This window comes from Polypterus senegalus, chromosome 9, assembly GCF_016835505.1.
Source record: "Polypterus senegalus isolate Bchr_013 chromosome 9, ASM1683550v1, whole genome shotgun sequence".
In the NCBI taxonomy this organism is placed as follows: domain Eukaryota; kingdom Metazoa; phylum Chordata; class Cladistia; order Polypteriformes; family Polypteridae; genus Polypterus; species Polypterus senegalus.
The window spans coordinates 68565759-68584988 of NC_053162.1; the positions used below are offsets into that span (position 1 = coordinate 68565759).

Below are 19230 nucleotides of genomic sequence, written 5' to 3' on the forward strand. Positions count from 1 at the left end.
AATGTAATAATACAATGTGAAAATTTCCAGTGAGAGTGAATACTTTTTATAAGCACTCTGCCTCTTAACATAACTTACTGTGGTAATTGTAAACAAAACATGAGCGTACTATAGATAAAGCCAATGTTCTACAGGAGCCAGTGACAATGGACATAAACAATATTATTATTATACAAACATAATTAAAGTCTTTTGATGCTGACTTTTTTTTTTTTATCAAGGTCAGTGGCATTTCATCCAGTACTGGGGACAGGGTTAGGTCCCACCTGTTTTTACCAGCTAAACATAACAACCATAAAATTAATTGAAAGTTAATTATTACATTTTATCAAATAAACTAATTTTGATTGTTTTAAATTATGTTTAATGATGTATTTGTCTGAAATTAGATTGCTCTTCAAAAAATAGTCCATATTTATTATACATTACTGCCACAGTCAGAAAATGTACTAGGTTATCTATCTGTGTAGATGGAGTGTCCGCTAACAGTGCCCTGTGCTAAAAGTTTCTGCATCTCCAGAATCGACTTGATGCACTTTTCTTTAGCAAATGAGCAGTAAAAAAATACCAGGCTAGTGCAGCGAAACCCTTGCCCAATCAAGTGGGAACACAAATGGACACTTAAAAAGACAAAAAAAGCTCAATATCCATTTCAGGACTCATGCTGAAAAGTTAAACATTAAACAACTGAGACCAAATAAATAAGATAGTCAGGACAAGTATAGGACAAGCCCATTATTGTGATAATCCTATGGCAGAGCTATTGACTGGACTTCAGTTTCCAGCAATCAGCAAGTGTGTGTGGATTGCCAATGTTTTACATACAATATCTCAGTGTTTGTGTATGTCATATAAAGTGGATGCTTGCACAATAAAAAGTGGCATGGCTTTTGTGTGCAGAATGTATATCTGTATGAGATGTTATTCATCTACTTAAGATAACATTCTCCATAGCTGATTTATCATGTATTTCATAGCTCCAGCATAAGATTTCAATGCAGCAAATGGACCTTTTAATTACCATGGAGTATTTTGCAATCATATTGCTTGAAATATTATAATTTTAAGGTATAATAAGGAAAAAATCATTGGTTACATGTTATATTACTGGGATGACAGACTACGCTGCTACCTCAGTAGGGAATCCAAGCTATACTGTTGAACATGGCTGTAGAATACATTTTTTCAGAAAAACTCACTTCTGTGAAAAAGGTCAAACACTCCTTTTTTGTACTTAAATTAAAAAAAAAAAAAGATACAACTAACAAATCTGAGGAACTGCTATATGTGATCATTTTGTACTATATACAGTATACCATAATACTGCATACATTCCTACATCACACTCAAAATCCTCATCTAAAGTATGGAAGCTGAGAATGGAGTGCATGTGACTTAGTTTACCACGTGGTCTTTGCAGCCATCTAGTGGATAAAAATAAATAACACAGTCTTAGGATACTTTTCTCAATGTTTAGCCCCACGGATGTTGCCTTTTGTCAACTTTATGTTAATATCTGCTTTGAAACACTTAATTAAATTAGTAGTCAATAAATGATTAACAATGAAGTTTACACAAATGAGACTCTAACAAACTACTAGGAGTACAGGATCAAAAAGGTTTCCTAGAAAACAATTTAAGAGAGAATTCTAGGCTCCAATTATAAAGTGTAAACATATACACACAATCTTTCACATAGAAAGCATTGTGGGATTTATAATAAAGATTTTTTAAAATGTTTTTCTTAATTAATGTTTAGTGTTATACATGTAAAAACACTTTTGACCTTCACATTCAATCAGGCTATCAGGCTGGGTGAATAAAAATCATTCACACTCATTGAACTAGTAACTCAATTTTTAACAGACAGTGGTCAACTACCTAACCAAAATTATTTTGAAAACCAAGTAGATGCTACAAGAAATCACACACAATAATCTATACTAATAAAAGGCAAAGCCCTCACTCACTGACTCACTGACTCACTCACTCACTGACTCATCACTAATTCTCCAACTTCCCGTGTGGGTGGAAGGCTGAAATTTGGCAGGTTCATTCCTTACAGCTTCCTTACAAAAGTTGGGCAGGTTTTATATCGAAATTCTACGCGTAATGGTCATAACTGGAAGCAGTTTTTCTCCATTTACTGTAATGGAGATGAGCTTCAACGCCGTGGGGGCGGAGTTTCGTGTGACATCATCACGCCTCCCACGTAATCACGTAGTACATAGAAAACCAGGAAGACCTCAAAAAGCGCTGAAGAAAACATGCATTATATAATTGAGAAGGCAGCGAAACAATAAGAAGCGGCGAGTGACATATACAACCATATTCATGAGTTCTGCTACTTCGGAAACAAAGCACGATGTAAACCTACACTTTAAATTAAGTTCATAGACAGGCTGCCGCTGGCGTTTGTAATTTAGTGCCTGCCCATATAAGGCCGTCCGTCAGCGGCAATCCAATAGCAAACTGCCACGGGTAAATATTCACGGGTGAAGGACTGTGTTTATGGAGAGGAAGATGAGATGGTCAGGGTGGTGTTTGACACAAACTCAGCGAAACTGCGAGAGAAAGTTTTAAGTGCCAGGACTAAGGTAACATTAAATACAGCCATGGACATAGCACGAGATGGCACCAGCACAGCTGGGAACCTTCGATGCATGTACACCGAGCGCTCACGTGAACTGGCGCAGTGCACAGATAAAAGGCAACAGTTCTAAAGAGCGCTGAACAAAAACCGAATTACACAATTGAAAAGGCAGCAAAAAATATGAAGCGCCTGATAAGCATATTCATAAATCCAGCTACTGCGGAAACAAAGCACACGGTGGAAAAAGTCAATGTCCCGCTAAAGGAAGACAGTGTAAAAAAAAACCCGTGCATGCAGTGTGTCAGGTCTCAGATAAAGAAAAGACGAGCTGTTTATTGATGCAGTAAGAAACGAATCGATGAAAGAAACCTGTCATCTTTACAACGATTGACAAACACGGAATGTAACTTGAACACAACACATCCTACAAATACGAGCCTGATTGAAAGAAATAATGATAATCAAATCCTTGATGACAGCAACACTCACAAAACAAATACTGTATATTGACAGTCATGTTACGTTATTTTAAAATGTTCCCTTTTCTTTTTCTAGCTTTTTTAACACACTACTTCTCCGCTGCGATACGCGGGTATATATATATGTATATACTAGCAAAATACCCGCGCTTCGCAGCGGAGAAGTAGTGTGTTAAAGAAGCAATGAAAAAGAAAAGGAAACATTTTGAAAATAACGTAACATGATTGTCAATGTAATTGTTTTGTCACTGTTGTGAGTGATGAGTGTTGTTGTCATATATATATATATATATATATATATATATATATATATATATATATATTTACACACACATACATAAACATATATATATATACATATCTATACATATACACATATATATATACATATATATATATCTACATATATACACATACATATACACACACACATAAATACATACACACATACATACATACACACACAAATCTACATATATACACACACAGCTATTTCGTATCAGTGCAATACGCTGCTTGTTAAAACGGATAACTCCCGCTCTTACGCAAGTCTGCGTGGATATTATGAACATAATGCATGCATAAGGTTCGAGCCGCATGTAGACGGACTTTTTTTGTTCTTCGAAGTCACCAAAGCGCCGTGCAAACTCAGTGCGCTCAGTTTATCAGCAAAGTGCGTATTTTGGAACACCGTAGTGACGACTTGGTTCAACATTACTTGGCAACAGGAAAGTGAGGCAAGGTGCACTGGTGCATTTGTGTCTCCCATAAAAGCAGCTTCACTTGAAATCACTTTGTGATTGTGCACGGGTTAAAACGTCCGCTGAAGTGTCAGATTCTTATTTAATTATGCTGCTTTCTGTATCTTCTGCATTGCATTCAGGTTAACCTGATGTTTTGTCTCATAGTGCCGTCTTAGATTAAATTCTGTAATTACAGCCACATTAGCTCCACAAATGAGACACACGGGTTTAGTAAACATATACTCAGCCTCCCATCGGTTTTTAAAGGCTCTATTTTCAGAAGCGCTGCATTATGGGATCTGTAGTTTATTGTGTTACCAGCGCTTCATATACCTGGGCTTTAATAACAATAATACAGTATATAAAATGATCTCTGGGCGGATATAATTACACGCCGGGCGGATGTGGCCCTGCCCTTGAGTTTGACACATATGGACTAAATAGAACTTGAAAAGATATATTTTTTCAAATGTGATCGCAATTCAGATAGAGTTGACGCACTACAGCCTGTATGCCTCAATAAGTCATCCTTCCTCGCTCTTACTTTTTACCGCTCATCTAATGAATACACTGAGTATGGCTTTACCAAAACAATCATTGATGGCAATAAAGTATCCATTATTCGAGTATGTAGATCGGGTTATATATATATATATATATATATATATATATATATATATATATATATATATATATATATATATCGCAGCGAGAAGTAGTGTGTTAAAAAAGCTATGAAAAAGAAAAGGGAACATTTTAAAAATAACGTAACATGACTGTCAATATACAGTATTTGTTTTGTGAGTGTTACTGAGTGTTGCTGTCATCAAGGATTTGATTATCATTATTTCTTTCAATCAGGTTCGTATTTGTAGGATGTGTTGTGTTCAAGTTACATTCCGTGTTTGTCAATCGTTGTAAAGATGACAGGTTTCATTCATCGATTCGTTTCTTACTGCATCAATAAACAGCTCGTCTTCTTCTTTATCTGAGACCTGACACACTGCATGCACGGTTTTTTACACTGTCTTCCTTTAGCGGGACATTGACTTTTTCCAACGTGTGCTTTGTTTTGGATTTATGAATATGCTTGTATGTATCAGACGCTTCATATTTTTGCTGCCTTTTCAATTGTGTAATTCGGTTTTGTTCAGCTCTTTGGAACTGTTGCTTTTATCTGTGCACTGCGTCAGTTCACGTGAGCCGCTCGGTGTACATGCATCTAAGTTTCCCAGCTGTGCTGGTGCCATCTCGTGCTATGTCCATGGCTGTATTTAATGTTACCTTAGTCCTGGCACTTAAAACTTTCTCTCGCAGTTTCGCTGAGTTTGTACCAAACACCACCCTGACCATCTCATCTTCCTCTGCATAAGCACAGTCCTTAACCCGTGAATATTTAGTGGGAGTTTGCTATCGGACGGACGGCCTTATATGGGCAGGCACTAAATTACAAACGCCAGCGGCAGCCTGTCTATGAACTTAATTTAAAGTGTAGGTTTACATCGTGCTTTGTTTCAAGTAGCAGAAGTCATGAATATGGTTGTATATGTCACTCGCTCGCTTCTTATTGTTTCGCTGCCTTCTCAATTATATAATGCATGTTTTCTTCAGCGCTTTTTTTAGGTCTTCCTGGTTTTCTATGGACTGCGTGATTACGGGAGGCGTGATGATGTCACACGAAACTCCGCCCCCACGGCGTTGAAGCTCATCTCCATTACAGTAAATGGAGAAAAACTGCTTCCAGTTATGACCATTACGCGTAGAATTTCGATATAAAACCTGCCCAACTTTTGTAAGGAAGCTGTAAGGAATGAACCTGCCAAATTTCAGCCTTCCACCCACACGGGAAGTTGGAGAATTAGTGATGAGTGAGTGAGTGAGTGAGTGAGTGAGTGAGTGAGGGCTTTGCCTTTTATTAGTATAGATATATCCCGATCTACATATTCGAATAATGGATACTTTATTCGCCATCAATGATTGTTATGGTAAAGCCATACTCAGTGTATTCATTAGATGAACGGTAAAAAAGTAAGAGCGAGGGAGGATGACTTATTGAGGCATGCAGGCTGTAGTGCGCGTCAACTCTATCTGAATTGCGCGATCACATTTCAAAAAATATATCTTTTCAAGTTCTATTTAGTCCATATTTGTCAAACTCAAGGGCCACGGGCCACATCCGACCCGCGTGTAATTATATCCGCCCGAGATCATTTTATATACTGTATTATTGTTATTAATGGCCCGGGTATATGAAGCGCTGGTACCACAATAAACTACAGATCCCATAATGCAGCGCTTCAGCTGTGAAGTGATTTCAAGTGAAGCTACTTTTATGGGAGACACAAATGCACCAGTGCAACTTGCCCTACTTTCCCTGTTGCCAAGTAATCTTGAACCAAGTCGTCACTACGGTGTTCCCAAATACGCACTTTGCTGATAAACTGAGCGCACTGAGTTTGCACGGCGCTTTGGTGACTTTGAAGAACAAAAAGTCCGTCTACATGCGGCTCGAACCTTGTGCATGTTTGGTAGCACATATCTGTGTGAGAAGCTCTTCTCAGTGATAAAGACTAACAAAACAGCACACAGGAGTCGCCTCACTGATGAGCACCTGCAATCCATCCTGAGAATCTCCACAACACAGAACCTCACAGCAAACAGAAACGAACCTGTGGCCAAAAAAAGATGCCAGGCGTCCAGCTCTAAAATGACATATGAGCAAAGACAACTGAATGATTTGATTTGTTATTTCTGAAAGGAACACATTTTATTTATATTTCCAGGTTTTGTTATGCAGCATGTTCATATTTGAATTTGTATAATTTTGACAGGATATATTTTATGGAGAGCAAAATCTTTTTATATTTAAAATCTAAGTTTATTTTTTATATAAAATTACATAAGAGTAAAGAAATTTGAATGTTTGTTCTTTTAATGTTTACTTTATTTCTAACTTGTATAATTTAGACAGGATATATTTTTATGGAGAGCAAAATATTATAAGTTATTTAAGGTTTGAGTTGATTTATTCAGGAATAATATTCCTGTCTGTTTTTACCATTCCTACCAAAGATATTTCTGTCGACTAAATAAAAATTCCTTCTATTTAAAATTTAAATAGAACTTGAACAAATACGATAGTTCATAATATCCATGCAGACTTGCACGTAAGAGCGGGAGTTATCCGTTTTAACAAGCAGCGTATTGCACTGATACGAAATAGCTGTGCGTGTATACTGTATATGTAGATATGTATGTATATGTATATATGTTTATATATGTGCGTGTGTATGTATATGTATGTGTATATATGTAGATATATATATGTATGTATATATGTGTTTATGTATAGATATGTATATATATATGTTTATATATATATATATATGACAACAACACTCATCACTCACAACAGTGACAAAACAATTACATTGACAATCATGTTACGTTATTTTCAAAATGTTTCCTTTTCTTTTCATTGCTTCTTTAACACACTACTTCTCCGCTGCGAAGCGCGGGTATTTTGCTAGTATTAATATAAAAACAAAAACAACTACAAGACAAGGACTGCACAGATTAAAATCAAGAAAGTACAGGGTGATCCAGATCTAATTATGCAGATCCAGATCGTCTGGATGACTTTGATTTATGCTGGGACGATTCCAGTTTGGCGCGAAGACGATTCTTCATGTCATCAGTTCGCAAACTTCTCGATTGTCCGAGATTTTTTGGGTGATTTTCTATGCAATAAACTTAAGTTATAGTGTAATGAAAATTGCATAATTAGATCTGAACCACCCTATACAGTAAGACAGGTGTATTCTAGACAAACTGTGAGAGATATCAAACACGTAACATGGGGAACTGCTAAGACTGTTCAGCTCAGGGGTGCCCCATGCGTCGATCGCGATTGACCGGTAGATCACAAAGGTAGTGCAGGTAGATCGCGTTGCATTCAAAAAAATGTTTTTAGTATATCCTCCCTATGGCATTTGCCACTTGATTGACATACAGGGCGGCCAGTCTAAGATCTCTTCTCTTCTAACATACTGGTCATCCCACACGCACGATCAAATGCGTGAGCTACTGCAAAACTCTGGCTGTGGTCTAGTTAGCCTTCAAATTTATATCGACTAAAGAAGGAATTTAAAAAAAAAGTTTGGGGAGGGTATGGGCTAGATGTGGAATTGGAAGAGGATTTTTTTCTCACAATGTCACAATCGAAGTACGTTTGTCTGATCTGTCAATCTATCATTGCTATTCCAAAGAAGGAAAATGTGGAAAGGCATTTTCGAACTGTTCATAAAAACTACGAAACTGACGTACTTCCGAAAAGCAATCTGAGAACGAGAAAGGAGAGGGAACTAAAATTGCAGTTAATTGGACAGCCTTCATTTTTCACTCGGCTGAATTCAAAAGCTCCTTGACTGCATTATTCGGCTCTACTTATTTATGCGAGTCAGCATAATATATAGCATATATATAATTTTTATTGTAGGTAGATCATTTTGACCTGGTCATTTTAAAATTAGCTCGCAAGCCCAAAAATTGTGTGCACCCCTGGTTTAGCTTATTCCTTCAAACCAATTCAGTTTACTTTTGTATAGCGCTCTTCACTGAGTGTCTTTTGAACAGCCAAACAGTTGCCATAACCAGTTAAACAGACAAAAGAGGCAAAGCAGCTGACAAATTGGCAAACAGGTTAGCTACAGTACACAAGCAAACAGAAGACAGAAGCTGCCAATTGGCTGTGGATCAGGCAGCAATACGGATATGTTGGAAGGAGTACAGTTGCTGAATGTAAATCAGGCAGATGCTGACACACAACAGAAGTATTCCTGTCTGATGAGCTTGACTAGCTGGAGAGAAGCATACGTTCACCACCATCACTTCGTTAAATTAACAAATGAAAAAGAAACAAATGAAGTACAAGTCTTACTCAGTGGTAACAGCAACAAAACACAGTTTTTGTTCTCCTTGTGAAGACTGGCTTTACATGACTGGACAGCCACTCTTTAGCAAGAAACAGACTGCTTCACATAGACTGGGTAGGTACCTGCCACTCAAGAAGGTATGGGTAACTTTCAGAAACAAAAATAAAACAGGCCACCAGTTCTACATGTTGCCCATTAAAGGGTTATATGAAATTTACAAAAAACAAACAAAAACAAAACCTGCAAAATCATTATCTTGACACAAACACTTTACTGTCTAACATCTTAGGATAATGGTTAAAAGAATATCATTAGCAGTTCAACTGCCCATTACCAAACCTTGTCTTTCAAGCTGATGTCACATTACGTGACTTCTAGTCGTTGGGTATGTCAGACTTGCTGACCTCAGCACCTAATGTCGCTGCTGGACAATGTCAACAGCTGAAAAAATATCACTGGCCAAAACACATGTACCAATAATGAGTCATGCTTGCTTCTTTTACTGACAGTCAATAGACTGCTGCGTGACAGAACCCATACTCTGATAATGAGCAGCATTGTAGCTTGTCACAGTGGTCCCCGAGATGCCAACTTCAAACATGTCTTTCAAGCTCAGCACCACTGCTGTGTTTGCACTCATAAGAAGTGTAAATTAAGCCAGAGTAGCCACAAATGTTGACGTGCAAATGAGAAAAGTGTGTGGGATGAAGATGGCCACAGGATGTTTTTTGTGGTTAATTAATATGGAACTTTAATTAGTTTTGAAAAAACACACAGTACTAATCTCTTCAATTTCTAAAATTATTCAATGTGAAAAGAATATGTTTACGTCCTCACAGCTATTATACACCTTCTAAGAGAACATACATACTGTATAGGGTGGTCCAGATCTAATTATGCAGATCCAGATCGTCTGGATGACTTTGATTTATGCGGGGACGATTCCAGGTCAGCATGAAGACGATTCTTCATGTCATCAGTTTGCACACTTCTCAATGGTCTGGGATTTTTCGGGTGATTTTCTATGTAATAAACTTAATAAGTTACAGCATAATGAAAATTGCATAATTAGATCTGGACCACCCTATACAGTTGATGGAATGTTTGACCATCATTCAAATATGCAAACTAGTTTGCATTTTCAAAAAGATGTGTTTACTGGGTAAACTTACAATCCCAATCCTTATATATAAAAAACTGGTATGATACAAATCTAATTTTTAATAGAAGATAGGGTCCATGTGATAACACAGTGAGTAGACTTTCTTAAAATGTATACAAAAGTTTATAGGTTTATACATATGCAGGTAGGAGAGAGGTGCCACTTAATGTATTAACGCATCCAGTTTCCTCAGTGTATTCAGTGGTCAAGAAAAAGACAAGCTGGTGTTTATTTTGGAGTAGTTTGGCCACTGACTATCAGGCAAGTGCTGTAAATATATTAACATTTGTAAAATAAAACGGGTTAAGGATATGAAACAATGAATTTAATGAACTATGAAAAATTGACTGAATGTTTTACGTTACTGCTGTTAAATTCAATCTGTCAGCTTTTCAAAAATCACAATGAATCTGGACATTGTGACTGTTTAACTCAGGTGGACCAAACTCAACACATTTTTTAAATAGTCTAATTGCAAGCATCTGGCAAAAGAACCAGTTTTGAAACTACTCACTGGAATTTCCGTTAGAGAGGCAATTATTAAACTGGGAAAGGGGCAGACATCAGAAGAAAAATATACAAATATATAGGGATGTCTACTTTAATAAGCTAACGTGGAGTTAAAGAATGTGTAAAGCGGACAGTGTTTTTCGAAGCTGATAGTCTTTTTTTTTTTTACTACTTTCTCCTTTTGTTATTCTAACTGAGTTTTCCCTTAGCAGTGAAGAGGCTAGGTTCTCATACTTCTCTTCCAAGCAAAGAAGCCAGACGTCGAAAGCAAACTTTGCCAGAGACCATAGCTGGCTAATGCTCTCATGCCTCCACAACTGTGGTGTGTACAGCAGCCAATGTAAACTTTATTTTTATCTTTTAACTAAACAATGTACTGTGTTTAGCCTACAGCAGATGCTAAAATCAGCCTAGTCTTAAACCCAAAAGCAAAGGAGGGATATGTTATGAATTAGGGACTTTGAAGTCAATTTTATGCTTTTTTTTGTGCTTTTTTAGTTATTTTTCTACTAGACGTTAAATTTTTATTGTCAATTTTATAAATACTTCTACAACCATTTTGGTTGTCATTGGTGATGTTATTTGGTATGTTTCTCTAGTTCTGAGGCTAACTTGCTCTTAGCAACACAGTCCTGTTAATTTCAAGTCATGCCAAGACAACATTATCATTGTGACAGCATTTAAGATGGCAGTGCAGTAAGTGAAATGTCCATGATTTTAGGTTTATGAGAAATCATTTTCTTGCTATTAGCTATATCTACACTAATTTAGGAATTAAGAACTTGCTTGCTTTTTGACTATGATTTTGTTCATTACCTTGCACTTTAGCATTAAGGCGATTTTTCACTTTTCGGCTTTGACCACAAATTTTTTTTTTATCTCCTAGTCTGTTTGCAACCTTGTACCATTTACTAACAGGCAAGACAGGATCAGCCAAAATATATTTTCCCAACCTCTTTCATTTGCTTTTAAAGCTCCTCGCAAAAACATCTTATTTTGGATGTCAATTCACTGTCTTCCAAGTCTCTGGTAGCAGACGTGCAGCACTTTCTGGTTGATACAATAGTGAAATACAACTACTAGCAGCTCACATACAAAAAGTAATCAGCATGTTCTGCCTCTGACATATAGAACAATGGCAGAAGACCAATTAACCATTGACAATTTTAACATGGTCCCCCTGCAACATTCATGCAGTTTTCTAACAGGTGCTCTGCAGTTTTAGTTTCTGCATGGGAAAAAAAAAACGGTCTGCTCCTCAAACTATGGCTCCACAACATCCATCACCTCAGATTCACTGCTGAAAGCCACCTCCTACCAAGGTGTTTCTTTAGACTTTCAAGTCAGAAGAATAGGTGACCTCCCTCAATTGCCTGCTTGCAAAAGGGGATGTGAGTAACCATTAGAATGGAATTAACCAAACCAGATGATGTGCCTGCACTTGAAAAATTTTAATTACATTCAATGTCCAAAACTCAGAGAGGATGCTGCCCAAAAACAGTAGAGTGAGACTGTAAGCAAAGTTGAAACACGGATTGCTAAGTGTCAACAACTAGAAGACGTGTTACCAAAACTGAGATGCTAAAACTGTAAACAGATTTGGGAAGTGGAAGGCAATGAGTCATGCAAGACTAAAGTTGTCTGAGGTATGAATCCCTAATCTTGGATGCTGCATTAACTACCATGCAGGGTTATAAAGTCAAGCCTTTGTAACATGATGTATACAGCTGGCTGAAAGGGAAGAACTACACACAGTGCAGCACATGCACTACCAGTCAAACATTTTAGAACACCTTAGTTTTTCCAGCTTTTTCTTCAGATTTAATAGTTGAAAAGCAATGAATTGCCCGTAATGGTGTAAAGGTAAGCAGTAAACTGCCATAGGTTTCAATTTAAAGTTTAGATTAGCAAAAACAGAATAAAAGGAAATTGCAGAATATTACAAATGGGCCTTCATCAGTGAACAACAAATATGTTACAACCTAAAGATGTTCTACAGCAATTAAAGTAAATTGAGCCTTGCACATTGAAGCAAACAATTTGCACAGGTGTGCCAACTTCTGTTAATTACTTAAAACCCCTCTGTCTGTATCAAAGCAGAGTTGGAACAGACTGTGTTACTATACCCTCTGAAGTACTATTTGGACAATACAGTACACAGTAGAAAGTTGTAAATTCCAGTGATAATGGCAAGAATACTGTAATTAACAAATGAAACGAGACAGAGAATTAATTACCCTTAGAAATGAAGGCATTTCATTCAGAAAAATTGAAAAAAAAATCAAAGTATCAGTGAGAACAGTGTCCCACACAATCCAAAGTCAATTGAAAACTGGACGAAACTCTGATAGGAAGAGTCTTGGCAGACCCAATGTCACAACCCAATCAGAAGACAAATTTCTGAGAGTCACCAGCTTGTGTGATAGGCACCTCACAAAACATTGTGTTACTTGTTAATTAGTACGCTGTATTTACGAATGTCGCTAGAGTCGAAGCAGTAAGCTATATGCCGTAATGAGAATATCATGGGCCACCACTTGGTTTTCAAGTTACGGACACGCACGTATAGAAGCGTGTCATGAGCACAAGGCGGCTATGCAGTGTCCACAACAGACGTGACCATCCACCGTGCATAAGATATCATATTGACATTGGCGGGCGAAGGGGCCACTAATTCTTTCTCTGCCCAGGGCCGCCACAAGCCTAGAGCCACCCCTGCTAGGTTACACTACTGGCTGGGCTGCTTAGACTGGCCACTGGGCAGAACTGACCATCACGAGTAGTAATAGCTCGCATATTTTCATGTTTTTTTTGCTCTAGTTTTATGTAATTTTGTGCTACTATTGTAACAAACAGTTAGTGCAGACTACAGCTGAAGATCTCAAGTGGACTGGAGAATTTGGTGAGTTGTTTATTAACATATTTTTGTGATTTTTAGTTTGTAAAATTAGTGTAGTTCAGGTGGCTTTTTGCATATCGGCTTATTTTACAATATAAACTTTGAAGTAAACTTAGTAAAGTAAAATTTGATTTTTGTAGGATTTGTTTTCCAATTTGAATTACTGAGCAATGAATTCAGTGAGCGTTTTCGTGATTTCAGTTCACACGAACAGGACATTGTGCTGTTCTCTTACAACATTGGGAATGCGCCTGAGAATATCCAAATGGAATTGACTGAACTGAAGTCAGATTCTATTCTGAGGGCAAAATACAACGAAGTTGGTGTGCCAGGCTTGTATGCTTACCTGCCACCCTCGTATGTGCAGATCCGTAAGTTGGCACCGAGAGTACTGTCTATGCTCGGAAGCAATTACCCTTTGTGAGCAATTGTTTTCGTTAATGAAAGCTACCAAAACCCCACATCGCTCAAGACTTACTGTCGAGCACCTTTCATCCCTCATAAAAGTTGCAGCTGCACAAGATTTCAAGCCTGATATTGACGTACTGGTTACTAACAAGATATGCCAAGTATCAGGACAAAAGAAATAGATCTCACACTGTAAGACTCCTATATAAGCAATAAATATAATATAATGAATATAATATAATAATATAAGGACCCAGCTAAGAGGCTAAAACTGTAAATGTACGCTGTTGTATGGAGAGTGTATGGAAATAAATTGCTTTTCTTTAAACTTTAAGTGTTACATTTTTAAAGTTTTCAGTATTAGAAAGAAAGCTACAGTAACTTTGTATAATAGTATTTGTTACAGTGCGGCCCGCTGACGCACGTATGGGAGTCGAAGCGGCCCACCAATGGTAGTGAGTTTGACATCCCTGCTTTACAGCATCATACACCTTTATGTAACCACAGCCAGTAATATATGTACACAGCTGCATTAAAATTTGTCACACATGGACCATTAAGGATGCCCTTATAATATTAAAGATGTGTTTTAGGCCTGAAAAAGCAAGTTAACTCACTACACTTTTTCGGCTAATGGTAGGGAGCATTTTCACAGCCTCCAGTATACCTGTTAGGGGCCCAGAGTGCATATCAGTTAATGATGAGAATCTTATTATTATTTTTTTTTTTTATAAGATTCTTCTCATGCCCTTTCTGTGACTGCATGAGGCAAGATCACTTTAAAATGGACTATAGCCCTTTGAAGTCCATTTCCTAAGAATGAACACTTGAAAATTTGTGACAGAAGCATTGTTTCTGGATGATCTCTGCAGACAAGATGGTATATTCCATGACTTGACTGAGATTCTGTCCACTCCCTGCAGTAATTCCTATTTTGCGGAATATCCTCTATATTTAATCTGCTGAAAAAAGTTATTGTATTTGAAAAGTTATTTTCTTATTATTTTTGTCATAATGCTGCTTATTATGATTCCTTTCACTTGTAACCAGTACTGAAGCAGTAGTGGAACTGTTTGCCTTGTCTTCTCATTCTTTTTAAATCCATAGCAAAGTATTAGTTAATTATTATTTTATTGATTTTACAATAAATGTTGAAAGGGATATGATAAAATTTGCCATTCTTGCCCTCACTGCCCCAGTTGCTTTACAGCTAAAGCTATTGTTTCTCTTGCTTGCTTTACTGATTTGCTGCACAATTTCTCTATGTTATCAGTAGTGTGGGTGTTTGTGTGTAGACCCATTAACCAAAGGTGGAAAAGGGAGGGCAAGTATAATATTCTCGCGAGTGGGTGACATACATGATGAAGAGATGCATTTCAAATATTTTTGCTTGTCTACATTCTGCTTTGATGTCCTGTTACGTCCTATTCAACCTTTCGTTAAACAATCTGGCATGCACCTGACTTTAGAAAGTTGAGAGAAGCATAAAACACATGCTAATAAAGTAATTATGTAAACCTGAAGGTATAGTATACAAGCATACAAGGCTTACTTCACAGAAAAAACAAAATAAGTCAATTATTTGAGATAATTTACCTGAAGATGATTATGAAACAGAAATTGATACCATTAGCAATGTCAAGGAAGCACAGACATGTCCTTCATTAATTATTATGTATCTAACTGGCGCTCAATTTTTTCTTTTTCACTAGGTGTGAATTTTAGCTCTTGCATAATTTTAATAAACTCCTTATGAAAGTAAATATTTTTAGCTATTAAAGATCTAATCTCTGCACCTATGATTATCTTATTTTATCTTAAATCTTTGTCATGTTTAAATGCTGGTTAAAACAATCTGTTAGGTATAAAGTTTTAAGTTCACCATCAGTGTAAATATACTTAGAACATCTGATAATGCAGGATTAGATTAAGGTAGCCTGCTAGAAAGTTGTAAACAGGGATTTAACTTTTGATTTCCCAGTACAAAATAGTATGGTGAGCTTCCAAAGAAGTAGCTTTTACACAAATATCCCTTTTAAATATTTCCATGTAATAGCATCTAAGAAAATGTATGGAGTTTGGCAGCAGCATTTTCTGCTACACTTCAAAGCAAACACTTGTATCCAAAAATTTGGAAGATGAAAACTTTGTACATGCAGAAACACTGGACTATTGCCTATGACAACTGTAACACATTTGTGAATAACCTACCTTGTTCTTGTCAGGCTTCTCTGAACCCAGGTCCCTGACAGGTTCTTGATCTGGAGATACCAAGGCCTCATTCTCTCGTTCCCTCTCAGCAGCCAGCTTGTTGTCCATGGTGGGGGAAGACTGGACATTTCCTAGAGTGTTTCTATCCGACCGGAGACGGCCAACTTCCTGTCTCAGCTGCTCGTTCTCATTGGACAGTTCCTGTCGTTCACGGCGCACAGCAGTTAGCTCTTTGGTCAGAGTGTCCAGCCTCTGTCGCAGTTGCCTCACTTCGTCCCGGGCCTTGTTCCGCTCTGCACGCACTTTGCTCCACTTCTCCCTCCAATTGGCTGTACAGTCAGACCACCAACGCATTGTTTTTTCCATCTGAGCAGCCCGAGCACGTGCCTCCTCCAGCTCACGGAAGCGCAGCTCCTCTCTGCTTTCCCAATCTCCTCCATCAGCACTGCACAACCCAGGGGACATAAGGAGAGGTGGGCTGGAATTTGGGGTTCCACCTTTTGGGCTAGCAGTGGTAATACTGTCCGGAGAGCGCATTCTGTCTGGGGAGGGGCCAAGGCTTGAAAGAAAATTTCCACCCGTTTTGGCTGTGTCCATCAAATGTGAAGTGTGATTCATAATGGATGCAGTGAAACTGGCCTAGCAGTGTATTATGAATACATTGCTAGATTCATCAAGCCGTCTTTGAGTAGAAACTGAAAAGAAGAATAGAAAATCATCAATGCAAAAGTAGGCACTTCAGAAAAAAAGACTATGTGCTATAGTCAATGTGTCTTAAATAAGATTAAATTAAATCGATATTAAGAATAATTTGAATTATATAAAGGTTCATCCAGGTCCCATATATCTTATACTGCTCTCTGATTACCTGCACTATTTACAGTATACAAAGTACAGTATGGATATCACAGCCTGTGATGGAAGTGGATGTCTCAGTATAATTTGTAGAGTCTGTTGAGGGTAGATAGAATTGAATTAGAAAAAATGCTTTCAGGTCAAAAACAATGTCCATGGTTTCTTGAAAAGACCCAGTGCAATATGTAATAATTCTCAGGAGAGCCCTAAACTGAAATTTGCTATCTTCCATGACCGTATCTGGCTGTGATGGAAGAATTCAAAGCCCTTCTGAAAGCAGCTGCCAAAGCAATCATGGCAGTGCAAAGAAACTCAACAATTTTCAAGCTTTACTGCTTTGTTGCTGGAGACAGGATGGCTTAGAAGTAACAAACAATGTACTGTGTGGAAGGTCACAGATGCCAGTTCCGTGACTACAAAGACATCTGCATCAAACTTGATAAAAATCAGTTTGTTGAGAGCATACCATACATTCATATATAACTATGTCACTAATGAAATGTTAATTACTCAGAGTATAATGAAACAGAATTCTTAACCATTAATGGTAAAGCTGTATATGAACACTACATTTTAAAAAGAGGCCTACACTGTAAGACAACCAAGGTAGCTCCGAACCCTACCTTAAGATGAAAGTACCTCACTCTGCTAGTAACATCTATCATTAATACCCACCTTTAAGGAGTACTACATGCGATTATAAAATTATTGACTTTTAGTCAAATATCAGATACAGAATTAATGAATGTAAGTCATGTGCTCTGAAAAAATGAGTACAGAGCCATTATTGCTGTACAATATATTATTGTTACCCGAAACTTGAGGCCCCCTATTTGTTTTTCTGTCTCTAAACCAGTTTGCACTGTACATATAGCAAAAGGTTTTTCAGTCAATTCCAAATTGGTATGATGGAGCAAAGCTCAGATTGCCTATTAATCTGTGACCAATCCAGTTGTAACCAGTAATGGTGAGCGAACTCCACATAGTTCACTTATTTGTGAGTTTGGAGAAATCACTGAACTCTTTTGGAACTTCGCTGAACTCCATAAAATGCATTGAAGTCAACGGGGAGGAAGAAACTGGACTACTTTTGAATGGATTATAATATTTTACTGTTCTTTTAAGTGTTCCCAAGGGCTAGGAAAGTAACTGCCAACTATGTTGGACCGAATATTGTGGCCAAAAATGTGATCTGAGCCACTTTTCCTCAAACAACAAAAGACACAGATAGATTGAATACCACAAACAAAGTACAAGAAAGGGCCACAAACTAGAAATAAGTAAATAAAATACAGATCATTGTGCTCACATTGTTCAAACCTTGGGGCACACATTGATTGTACCATGTGTAGCAGCGTGGGACTGGCTCATTCCATAATTTGAAGTCATGGCTCTAGGTAACAAATGCTTTTTACTATTTCCTTCCATCAAAGAGAAACACCTTATAAATAGTAATAAATATTTTGTTATTATTATTTCACAGAGTCTTGTGAGTTTTCTGACAAGGAGAGGGCTCATTTAAGGCTTGTTTTGAGATTGTAGCTTGGAACAAAAAAAAATAAATAACCATGTAGGATCACTGTTATATACCCAAGGACAATACTTGTTATGGTCAGCTAATGCGCCCCTTAAATGAAAATACTGCTTTTTTTTTTTTTTAAAGAAAAAAAATAAACATGCAGGAATAAAATCTGGCTCCAGTACAGATTGGGCTGTGACATCACATATGTGTGAAGCATATTGGCAATGATCTTTCAGTAGGTATGCATGAAAGTTCTGCACATGACACTCACAGCATTGTGATGTTGCACTGGTCTCACAAAGCAATGGGAAAAAGAATCTTTGCCTAAGCCAGTTTCTCTGTGAATTTCCAGGAAAATATTCAGCAAACAAGGTCACCAGCAAACACAGCATATTTACTGTAAAAAATGAAATTTGCCAATCAACACTAGTACCCAAGGGGAGGATAAAGGCTAAGTTTTAAGTCTTAGTAATTAGGCCCAGCATTTTAGGATATGTGTCCATTTTTGCATTTCTTCTGTGTATTTAACAACCACAGTTCTGTACAAACCAATGTTTCCCCAACCTGTCAAGTAAGAAATAATAAGTAGCTAGTGCTACTGAATTAGCACAAGCTTTATAGTAATTTCTGGACATTTTTCTAAACTCTGAAATGCAAATATAATAGTGATTTCCTAGCATACAAATCAAATCTGTTTTTCTTAAATTATGTTTTACGTCCTACTATGAATACAAAGACATGAACATCATCTGTTGTAATGATAGGAGAAGGCAAAAATGGGCAGAACCCTTAAAAAAGCAGTTAAGTCTGGAAAGGCTACATTCTCCTGATAGCAGAAAAACTGAGTTGTCAAATGTATACCGGACTAAACAGTACATCTGAAATCAGCCTACTATACTTTCACTTTAAATGGA

At 37.3% G+C, this 19230-nt stretch overlaps 1 protein-coding gene across 3 annotated transcripts in view; it reads right to left on the minus strand.

Moving 5' to 3' along the window:
• ccdc102a (coiled-coil domain containing 102A) overlaps positions 1-19230 on the minus strand; it is a 260694-nt gene that overhangs the window by 113219 nt on the left and 128245 nt on the right. For all 3 annotated transcript variants that reach the window (XM_039763191.1, XM_039763189.1, XM_039763190.1), the window contains one exon: positions 15940-16634. In XM_039763191.1, the coding sequence (XP_039619125.1) occupies positions 15940-16557 (618 nt within the window). In that variant the 5' untranslated portion in view covers positions 16558-16634. The remainder of the gene's footprint in view (positions 1-15939; positions 16635-19230) is intronic.